We start from the raw sequence: 11,441 nt of genomic DNA, 5'->3' as shown, positions 1-11,441 counted from the left end.
GTGAAGCTTGCAATACCCTTTCTGGAGGAGATACAGCTCGACAACCAGTAGTTTAAAAGATTCCTTTCTTTTGTATGTCTCACAAGAAGAGCGATCTGTTCTCCTGAAGGCTTTGGATGACTTCAATTCAGTGGATACAGATGAATTGCTGGAAGTACTTGATGCACATGAGTGCAAGCAGGTCCCTACCAAGGACACACTGCTCCCTGTTTTGGCACAGACAGGACAAAAAGTACTTATTGAGGCCCCAATGTTTGTAATCAAGTGCTGGCGTCCCATTGTGGGTTCTGTAGCTGGTTTACTCCCACCAGAAGGACTGCATCATTTCATTGAAGAAAAAAAACCAACTGTAAAAACAGTGAAGGAGCTTCTAGACTTTCCAGAGGAGATGACAGCTGCCCAGTCAACAGTTTCTCGTTACCTGAAAAGGTACATTGGAGAAATTGATTTCAATTATCTTCAGCTTTTCCTGCAGTTCTGTACAGGATCCAATCTGTTGGATAAAGCCATACTAATTGAGTTAATAGAAACTACAGATTTCCTCCACAGACCACAATCCCACACATGTGGATGTGTACTAAAGCTGCCACTTGGTTATCACAGCTATCCAGACTTTTGCAGTGAATTTTACAGCATTCTCGCAAGCTCTATGTGGGTGATGGATGTGGTGTAGGTCAGTGTTTTCCAACCTTGGTCCTCAAGGCACTCTGCCCTACACGTTTTAGGTTTTCCACCCTAACAGTTCATAAAAACACGGGTGTAGTTAACAGTAACATGAAGGAATGAATGTGAATGTTCAATAGACTGGGTGGTTAAGTTCTCTTAACAGTGCAGCCTTTTTTTTCCCCATCTGGTCAGTAAGTGCTTCCTTAGTCTCCCCCCCCCCCCCCCCCCAATTAAAATAGTAAGCTAAAGGGAATGTTCAGGTTTTTTGAAGTGGAGTTACCTGTAGTAGACAGCACTTAGCACTCTGACTTTGCAGAAGCAGCAGTGAGTGTTGGGGACAATATAAGGCAACAAATTGCTTGGGGAATGAGACCACAAAATAACACCAGTTGAAAATACATATACATATTTAAATAATATTTTCAGTGCTTCACCTGGTGGGAATCCTAAACATAGAAGTGCATCTGTTCCTGCTGCACACATTGTTACTGTGTTTCTGGTTAGTGCCAAAATAAATTACTAATTTTAACATTCTAATTCTAAAGCAATCTAGGATTGCTTTAATCTATTCCACAATAACAAAACTATATGCATCCCTGTCTGCAATTATTCGGGCTTGCAGTATAAAGAAAAAAAAGTCTACTGTTATAAAAACTGGTTAAAATATAAATAGTTGATAAAAGGTTTAAAAATCATATGCTTTGGTACAAATGTATTTCATTTACAGTTAAGAGTCCAATAATTAAAAGGGTTTCATGATTTAGAGTTATTTTCTGTGCACAATAAATATGTTGGGGTGTAACCTAAGATTATTTACCCATCTAATGTCAGTTATCTCAATATTGTATTGTCATTGGTTGTTGTGCTGACGAGCCAGTCAATGTCATTCTTTTCTGCTATGGGGGCGGGACGAGTGGTAAGTTTGTGTGAATCTGTGGGAGCGGACACAGAAGCTAAGTCCGAAGAGAGAGATGTCGTAAGGCAAACGTGGTGTGGATTTTGCATCTAAGTGTATCATTGAGGTCGACTACCCGTGGTCCTGATATTACTTATTTGTGATCTGCAAGAGGTAAATGAGACTGTGTGCCTTGACATTTGTACTGTAACTATTCGTTATAGTGGTAAAATGGCGTGATATGTGATGCTAACTAGCGGCTTGCTAATTAGCGCAGCTTACCGCATTATGTGGTGTGATGCCATGCTGTATGTTTAGCTCTGTGATTTTCAGTCAAAGCATGCTAATGCTAAATCGTTATGTGATAGCATTTGGTATTGTAGCTCAAGTGTTTTAATATGTTTAGAAGCCGATGGACGCTCTGAAAGGAGAGGGAGGAGAGAGAGGTTTCTGCCCGGATGGACCCTGCTGTTTTCTTACCCCTGACTGTCTACACTACTGGTGAACTAACTGCCCGTTTCTGATTGCCCCACTAACAAACTCATTGTAGTGTTGATGCATGTGTGTTCTAAGGTGCAACTAGAAAAATTTGCATTTCCTGCGAAAATGCTGTGTGGATGCCTTTACGCTGAGGATGTCTGCTGAAAAAAGCTGAAAAAGTTGAAAAAAAAAACAAAAAAAATATTGCCCGAGTGGGATTCGAACCTGGCCCTTCTGGTACTCAAGGGAGGTTCTCATCTCACTGCGCCACAGTCATTCTCTCAAAGAAGAGGTGGAGAGACTGACAATTGTGCTGAAATGAGCAGAAGAGGCTTAGAATTGTGCTGATAAGAGGTGGAAAGGCTGAAAATGTTTCAGAAGAGGTGAATAAGCAGAATTTGGGCAGAAAAGAGGTGAAAACTCTGAATATTTTGCTGAAAAGAGTTCAATCAGTAAAATTTCTTCTGAAAAGAGTTCAATCAGCAGAATTTTGCTGAAAAATGTTTTTTTCTGAAAACAGCAGAAAAAACTGAAAATTTTGCTGAAAAGAGTTGAATGAGCAGAATTCTGCTGAAAAGAGTTCAATGAGCAGAATTCTGCTTTGAATCATCTTTAGATTCATCTTGTGTGGGTCTGCTATCATGTGTCCCATCCTCTTCAGATGCTGCCACCATCTGTTTTCAGAGAAGACAACAATATGTTTGGTCATTTTTGATGGATTGATTGTGGAAGCACTGAAACTGAGGATGAATTTCACATCTCTTTGTGGCACAGGACACCCAGTTTTGTTTTTCATGGCTACCTTAGGAATCCTTTTACGTTCTTGTTCTTCCTCCTCTTCTGAATAGCCTTCAGATTCATCCTGTGTGGGTTTCCAGTCATCTGTCCCATCATCTTCAGATGAGCTCACAGACTGTTATTAGAACAGAAAAATATATATTTTACTCATTTTTCATGGATGTGTGGAAACAAAACACTTACATCTTTAACTGCAGGAGAAGAAACTCTGCTGGATTTTTCCTGCCCACCTTAGGAACCCATTCCCTCGCTTCATCCTCCTCCTCCTCTTCTGGATTGTCTTCTTGTGTGAGTTTCCCCACATCTGTCCTATCATTTTTGTAAAAGACCACCATCTGATTTTAGAAAAGTAAAAGTAAAAAGGTAAAAGATTAGTAATCAGTGAAAACACTAAAAACAAGCACAAGAACATACATTACATACTTTTCTCTTGCGCAACTGGTATGTCACTTTTTGTAGATGCTCCACCCCCTTTTTCAAATCCTGTTTAGTTTCTCTTATTGTGGCTCCGGCACTACAGGCAACCTCACCCTGACCTGGGCTCACCATCTGTTTATGGTACAAATTAAATATGTTTTGTTCATGATGGAGTAAATGATTATATATGAAAGAAGTGCAACCAATCAAAACTCTTACCAAGGGAATCAGGGCACACATACCTTGTTACTGCTACACTGGAAGAGCGTTCTGTCTAAAAGCTCCTCTGTTCCTGATGACTGCTGCTCTTCCTTGTCAGATCCTTCACTGTCCTCGTCCTGCACAGATCCTCTGTCCTCTCTCCTTTTCCTTTTATTTGCTGCATATGTTGCAATTGCATTGGTGGTCAGTGCTCGGCTCTGGAGTGTGTCCTCTGCAGGGTCCTCAGCTGTGCAAAGCAATATTACTAAATATGAATAAATGTAAGTGTATAGATAAATATATGACTTCACTTTAGCTTATTTAAATAACCTTGATAAAATCTTTTGGCTGTGATGGCATCATGGCACATAAATGTTGCCACTCTGTCGTAAGATTTACGTCCCAACTGTCGCTTGGCCTGAAAGAATAATGTTTTAAAAAGAAACCACATGAATAAAACCCATGACACTTTAACCTACTTCATTGTGTGTCAAAAAATAAAAATGAAAAGTTTTCTCACATAAGTGCTACAGGAGGAACGTAGCATGTTGAAGGTGGGGGCAATCCCCAGATTCATCATCTCCCAGGCTGCCTTGAAAAATACCGGTAGTCTATGAAGAACACCTCCACTAGAACTGTGGAAAAAAGTCGGTGCCTCCGAACCGCCTTCAACATACTCTCTGATATGATTGTAACGCTGCAACCAGGTATACTCATTCTTGTACAGGGGGACAGCTGCTTGCCCATGATATCTTTGAGTTTTGTGCTGTTTAACCTAATACATGAAAAGACATGTTTATTCAGCTGAATAAAAAAATGTCTATGTATACTTAGATTTATATCGTTTTAGTACATACACGGATGATGCGGGCACCCTGCTTAGCTTTTTCTGCCATTTCAACCTCCTCAGTAGTCATGTTGATGATCACTCCCTTTCGGTGACCAGTTATGGCAATAATATATCCGCCCAACAGTCCAAAAAACAATTTCAATATTGTTCTGCTCTGGGGTTGCTTCTCGAGGTCATCTGTAAAAACACAAAGAGAACACTACATGTATTAATATGCTATGCTAACACATACACTGCATTTACATGTCCAGTCCCTTGTGCAGATTATAGAGGGATTTTACAAGCACCATGTCTCAAGGACCATGCAAGCACCACAAAGTATCAAACAAATTTTCCAGACCAACCATACAAAAAACCCAGTTTCCAATTACAAAACCCTGTAATGTGTCTTAAGATAGAAGATAGAAAGAGATAAAAGTCTCACGCCCCGTGCCGCCTCTACATATAGATAACAAATGCAAATGTGTTTGAGTAGTAGAAATGGCTGTTATAATGGCTGAGTGTGTGTGTGTGTGTGTGTGTGTGTGTGTGTGTGTGTGTGTGTGTGTGTGTGCGTCCAAAATATAACTCTAAATATTGAATGTAAATCTGTTCCAGATACCATAACTTGTAACTTGTTTTACTGAGGGTTAGTTATGCTCAGTTTCTGGCATGTTGAAAATAAATGAAACAAAGGAAAGAAAATGTGTAAGTTAACCAGTGTAATGAATCTGAGAATACAGGGAGTGCAGAATTATTAGGCAAGTTGTATTTTTGAGGAATAATTTTATTATTGAACAACAAACATGTTCTCAATGAACCCAAAAAACTCATTCATATCAAAGCTGAATGTTTTTGGAAGTAGTTTTTAGTTTGTTTTTAGTTTTAGCTATTTTAGGGGGATATCTGTGTGTGCAGGTGACTATTACTGTGCATAATTATTAGGCAACTTAACAAAAAACAAATATATACCCATTTCAATTATTTATTTTTACCAGTGACACCAATATAACATCTCCACATTCACAAATATACATTTCTGACATTCAAAAACAAAACAAAAACAAATCAGCGACCAACATAGCCACCTTTCTTTGCAAGGACACTCAAAAGCCTGCCATCCATGGATTCTGTCAGTGTTTTGATCTGTTCACCATCAACATTGCGTGCAGCAGCAACCACAGCCTCCCAGACACTGTTCAGAGAGGTGTACTGTTTTCCCTCCTTGTAAATCTCACATTTGATGATGGACCACAGGTTCTCAATGGGGTTCAGATCAGGTGAACAAGGTGGCCATGTCATTAGTTTTTCTTCTTTTATACCCTTTCTTGCCAGCCACGCTGTGGAGTACTTGGACGCGTGTGATGGAGCATTGTCCTGCATGAAAATCATGTTTTTCTTGAAGGATGCAGACTTCTTCCTGTACCACTGCTTGAAGAAGGTGTCTTCCAGAAACTGGCAGTAGGACTGGGAGTTGAGCTTGACTCCATCCTCAACCCGAAAAGGCCCCACAAGCTCATCTTTGATGATACCAGCCCAAACCAGTACTCCACCTCCACCTTGCTGGCGTCTGAGTCGGACTGGAGCTCTCTGCCCTTTACCAATCTAGCCACGGGCCCATCCATCTGGCCCATCAAGACTCACTCTCATTTCATCAGTCCATAAAACCTTAGAAAAACCAGTCTTGAGATATTTCTTGGCCCAGCCTTGACGTTTCAGCTTGTGTGTCTTGTTCAGTGGTGGTCGTCTTTCAGCCTTTCTTACCTTGGCCATGTCTCTGAGTACTGCACACCTTGCGCTTTTGGGCACTCCAGTGATGTTGCAGCTCTGAAATATGGCCAAACTGGTGGCAAGTGGCATCTTGGCAGCTGCACGCTTGACTTTTCTCAGTTCATGGGCAGTTATTTTGTGCCTTGGTTTTTCCACACGCTTCTTGCAACCCTGTTGACTATTTTGAATGAAACGCTTGATTGTTCGATGATCACGCTTCAGAAGCTTTGCAATTTTGAGACTGCTGCATCCCTCTGCAAGATATCTCACTATTCTTGACTTTTCTGAGCCTGTCAAGTCCTTCTTTTGATCCATTTTGCCAAAGGAAAGGACGTTGCCTAATAATTATGTACACCTGATATAGGGTGTTGATGTCATTAGACCACACCCCTTCTCATTACAGAGATGCACATCACCTAATATGCTTAATTGGTAGTAGGCTTTCGAGCCTATACAGCTTGGAGTAAGACAACATGCATGAAGAGGATGATGTAGACAAAATACTCATTTGCCTAATGATTCTGCACTCCCTGTAGAATAACAGTGATTCTAATAACAGGCCTCACAGAGTGTCTGACCTTGGTGTGTGTGTTTCTGTGTGTTGTGTATAATGTGACACAGTGGAGCTAATAATCTCAAAGAATATCTGACAAACAAAATGTATGTTTTCATTAAATCATAAAATAACTAGAGAAATAAATGGTAATTAACTGAGTTTTAAAGCATTCGAATTGGAAAGGGATTAAGTTACAATGGATGTTCTTGTGAAAATGTCCTAAAGACAAATCTAACTGAAGTAGAATCACATAAACTGAATGAAACATGAAGTGATTGAATATGAATTCTCTATGTTAAGAATAACAATGAAAATGTAATGAAGCATTCACAATTTTAAAAGCTACACATTGATAGATAAGGTGTGGGAAGATATGACGTCCAGTAGGAGAAGGGGGGGGGTGAACAGGTGAGGTGAAGAAGAGATTTTGTGTTTTTCTTTTTTGTCTTCTGCAAGATGAGCAGCCCAAAAGATTGGATCGAAGAGGTTCACAGTTGAAAACCTGTCCAACCTGTGAATTCATTCCTTTTTGTCTGCTCATTGTTGCTGTGTTAGGCGGTTAATTTAGAAGGATTTTGATTTACATCCTTCCTCCAACCTCTCCTCACCAAAGAAAAGAACACACTTAGCATTAGCTTAGAGCATCTTAGTTAGATAAGTAGAGTTTAAGTAATCTGATTATTGTTTTGTGATTATTTTATTTTCCTTATTCTTATTTAATTAAATTTCCTGCAATTAAAGTTTAAATTGTGGACACCTTTTATGAAACAATAAAAGTAAAAGTCTTATTCTTTGTAAGTGCAAATACCTCTTACACTTTATTCTAGCCATAATAATGAAAATTATCTTTACAATCATCCCAGAAATAACAAGATCAAAATGTACAGGGCTCCATCTTAAGGCAGAGCTGCACATATTTCACTGCAATGGTGATGTGTTTTAGCTCTGGCTTCATGTGCATTACATTGACCAAGCTGCACATTATTCTTAAATTTAAACTGGACATTAGACAGAAAAGACATAAGCTCAGTTTCAGTGTGTGGGTCACTGTGATGTAAAGATCTGTAGGGGCTTTGTCTTAACCCAGATCTGAAGTCTGTATAATCCCTCTTAAGTAAAATGAACATTCAGTGTCATTGTGATCATTGCAGTGATCCATACCCAGTGCGGCAGCAATCTTCTGGGGAGCCTCATCAATGAACAAAGCATGTTTTTCTGCTTTGACAAGTCTTTCTAAAAAAAAATGTAAGCACAATACCTTAGACACTTTATTATTAACATCATGTCATTAAAGTAGGTAGAGGTATAGATGTGTATTATATACGTACTAGACTTAGATCTCCGCACATTCAGCTGGTGCACGACTACTTCACGGCCTACTTCCGATAACCATCTTGTGATTGCCTGGACATCATGTCTCTCTGACAACATTTGCACCATTGGGACGTGAGAGTTGTCCCTTCCTGTTAACACACCTTGATACAGGAAGATATTTCCAGACAAACCATTAGGCCCGAGAAGCTTTTTTACAACTGAGCCAGTCGCATCAAAGGCAACTATGGGGTGCTTTTCAATCTTGTACATCAGCATTTGAGTTTGACTCCAGTAGTGACAGAAGAACTTGTCTAATCCAATGTCCCAAATGCTTCCATTGTGAGGGGAACTGTATTTTAATGAGTGGAGAGACAGTATTGGGTTTTTATGAGCAACTTCTAGTTGATTTTGTTCATGTTTGGCTTTGCGCAGAGTTGTCAAATTTGGTAGATGGCTTGGCTCTGGATCACCAAAGTCCATCAGCTTTTCTGTCTCTGATGCTCTCCACACATGGGGCTGCAGTCTGCCTTCACAAAGTTCTTTTTTTACTTGTGCCCTCAGACTTCTGGACACGGCTCTCCTAGAAAAGCCAGTGTGCATGGATTCATCTGTGTTTGCCATTACACACTTCAGCACCATTGGGCAGTGATTTTCAGGTTCCTTTTCACATGTAATGTACAGCTGGCCACTACACTCTTTGCAAAAGCCTCTGATTTAATAAAACAAGATACAGTTCTGGGGTACACCTTGGCTCGTTTAAAAGTAATGGTGCATGTACTTGTAACCTCTTTCCAGATTCCCTGGTTTACAACATGAGTCCATGTACCTGGTTTCAAAATTGTGTATTCCCTTTTCTTGAAAGTATTCTTTTTGTATGTGACTTTATGTGGAATCATATGTATCCACTGTTCAAATGGGAGCTCCACATTGAAAGTCTTGCAGTCTTTGTTTTGAAAAGGAGAGCTGCTTTGTTCAAAATCATTATCATTGTCACTACTGTCTGTGTCAGTCAGTCTCTCTTCATCACTGTAATCCAGAGCAGCCCATACATTGTGTCTGTTTAATTTAACAAAAGTGTAAAGAGCTTTTGGTGTCATCTTTTCACCAAGTTGTTTGCATAGATTTTGCCATATGTCATCACTTGGAGTTGAAACTTTTCCATTTTTTATGACTGCTTCTTTAGAAGCACGAAGGACTTCAAATACTGCAATTTTGTCCACCACTGATTTCTTTGGCATCTGTCAAGCAAAAATTAAAAATGTGATATATTACTGCTATAATTTGATTATAACTTTAATTCTACATCTTTAAGTGGACATAAAATTACTTACTTTTATACACTGTTTTGACATAGTGAATTGAAGTGTTGATGATTGCTGTTGGTCATGGAATCTAGCTTAAAAATGCAAATAAGATAGCTAGCACATGTTTTCTTCAACTCTTGTTTTTTTTCTCTCAGAAGAAGAATGTGTATGATAGCACCCCCTGGTGATCACAAACCAAACACAGGTCGCTATGTTTGGTTTTTTTGGCAGAGTTGTACCAGTTTATCCTTAACAAGATCTAGTTCAAAATTCATTTGATCGGTATAAAAATGAATGTAGTCAATGTTCATAGCTCATCATCAAAATACTTGTAGATAAATCCGTGCACTGTTGAGATAAATCTGTGTCTGTGTCAATCCCACACATGTTTAATAGCCCACTCATTTAATAGCCTTTTGTGACCATGGCTACAGAAGTTTGACTCTTGCAAAAAATATAAATCGGCCCTTTCAGGTAACATTGACAGTTACCTAAGATTTACAGTTCTTCAGGCTGTTTGGAGCCTTTGAGTTCAGATTTGCTGAATCACTGAAGTGCACTCCTGTCCTGTGTATGTTAATTTTATACAACTTGCTCATGACAGCCCACATACAAATGACAGCACTTTTGTTAATATTACCATTTGACTTAAAAGCTACAGTTCACATATTATTAGGTTAATGTTTTAACAACCATTAGCATTTTAGCATAAACCCTGCTGGTAGCACACTAGATGGAGTAAGGTAATGTTAAGAAACATGGTAGTCAGTGATCCACAACCAGCTTATTGGCTCAAAACACCTTATCTAATTATAAACTGATACGCACCTACTGGCATGCCCCTTTAAATTTCTTCATAAATGTTATTTAATGTTATTATTACGGCAGCACGGTGGTTAGCACTGTTGCTGCACAGCAAGAAGGTCCTGAGTTCAATTCCACCATCACGCCAGGGTCTTTCTGTGTGGAGTTTGCAGGTTCTCCCCGTGTTTGCGTGGGTTCTCTCCAAAGACATGCAGCTTGTGGTGATAGGTTAATTGGTTAATCCGAATTGCCCATAGGTGTGAATGTGAGTGCGAATGGTTGTCTGTCCCTGTGTGTTGGCCCTGTGACAGACTGGCAACCTGTCCAGGATGTACCCCGCCTCTTTATCTTTAAAATAATAGCGCCACAAACAAAATTTTTTGCAGCACAAACCAGCACAAACATAGCACAAACCTGTGACATCAACTTTTGTTTGATTTGGGTGATGTGGGGGGCTGGTTGACCTTTTGACGTTTGCATTTTCATTAATATCTTTAAAACAGAGGCAGCACAAACGACAATTTTAGCAGCACAAACCAGCACAAACGTAGCACAAACTTTTGACGCCAGTTTTTTTTTGATTCCATTAATGTGGGGGGCTGGTTGACCTCTGATGACCGCTAGAAATTTTTCTTGAATATCTTTAAAATGAAAACGGCAAAAAATAAACTTTTGCAGCATGCACAAACGTAGCACAAACGTTTGATACCACTTTTGTTGGATTTGAAGAAGGTGGGGGGGCCAACTTCACTCACATGCCGATCATGCAATAACCCAGCCCTCTGTGGTAGATCTCACTGACAATGAACATAATCGGGCCGCTGATGATCTGTTGGTGGAAAACATAAATTAAGAACCATCAAACCACTTTGTAAATAATGATGGAGCTTCCATAAGTGGATATTTGGAACTGAATGACACATTACCATGGGATGGTCTGCCAAATGTAGGTGAAAGTGAAGATTCTGTTGCAGTTGTTATTATTAGTGGGGATAACAGGGTGGATATTAGTGTGGTTGAACTAAACCCTGAAACACTGTTTACAGAAAAAGAGTCTGATCCACCTCATCACACATTGTCTCTCTCACCGGGGCTGACAGGAGAGGCCAATATTCCTGACCAAGCACCCCCTGAACCACGATCTTGTCCCGTAATACTGACTGTTAGAAGAGGTCATTGTCTTACTGATTTGATCAGTGCCATTCATCCGGCATGACTTTCAGTGTGAAGAATGGCAGGCTATAGCTAGAATGTTTGTTGTAGGGTGGAAACAAGCTGGTTACTTCCCAGTGAAGCTTGCAATACCCTTTCTGGAGGAGATACAGCTCGACAACCAGTAGTTTAAAAGATTCCTTTCTTTTGTATGTCTCACAAGAAGAGCGATCTGTTCTCCTGAAGGCTTTGGAT

The 11,441-nt window shown here is 39.7% G+C and overlaps 1 protein-coding gene across 1 annotated transcript; it reads right to left on the bottom strand.

The window, feature by feature from the left end:
* Positions 1–3,483: 3,483 nt before the first annotated feature.
* On the bottom strand, positions 3,484–8,055 carry LOC146662944 (uncharacterized). Its single transcript, XM_085417315.1, has 5 exons — positions 7,774–8,055; positions 4,315–4,484; positions 3,978–4,232; positions 3,788–3,875; positions 3,484–3,704 (listed from the first exon to the last, which is right to left on the bottom strand). Exons 2-5 carry the CDS (start codon positions 4,372–4,374, stop codon positions 3,484–3,486), a joined length of 624 nt encoding a protein of 207 aa, XP_085273441.1. The 5' UTR covers positions 4,375–4,484; positions 7,774–8,055.
* Positions 8,056–11,441: the final 3,386 nt, after the last annotated feature.

The sequence above is a fragment of the Rhamphochromis longiceps genome, linkage group LG8 (assembly GCF_057381845.1).
Source record: "Rhamphochromis longiceps isolate RC_006_pf linkage group LG8, R_longiceps_female_GT1.1, whole genome shotgun sequence".
In the NCBI taxonomy this organism is placed as follows: domain Eukaryota; kingdom Metazoa; phylum Chordata; class Actinopteri; order Cichliformes; family Cichlidae; genus Rhamphochromis; species Rhamphochromis longiceps.
This window is presented reverse-complemented; position numbering and strand designations above follow the sequence as displayed.

What these genes read in the sequence shown, in the direction of transcription:
- LOC146662944 (XM_085417315.1), bottom strand. Translation starts at nt 4,374, where the DNA reads ATGACTACTGAGGAGGTTGAAATGGCAGAAAAAGCTAAGCAGGGTGCC. An exon ending in GTTCCTCCTGTAGCACTTAT is followed by an intron (nt 3,876 to 3,977) that starts GTGAGAAAACTT and finishes TTATTCTTTCAG; the next exon opens with GCCAAGCGACAGTTGGGACG. An exon ending in AGCCAAAAGATTTTATCAAG is followed by an intron (nt 3,705 to 3,787) that starts GTTATTTAAATA and finishes TGCTTTGCACAG; the next exon opens with CTGAGGACCCTGCAGAGGAC.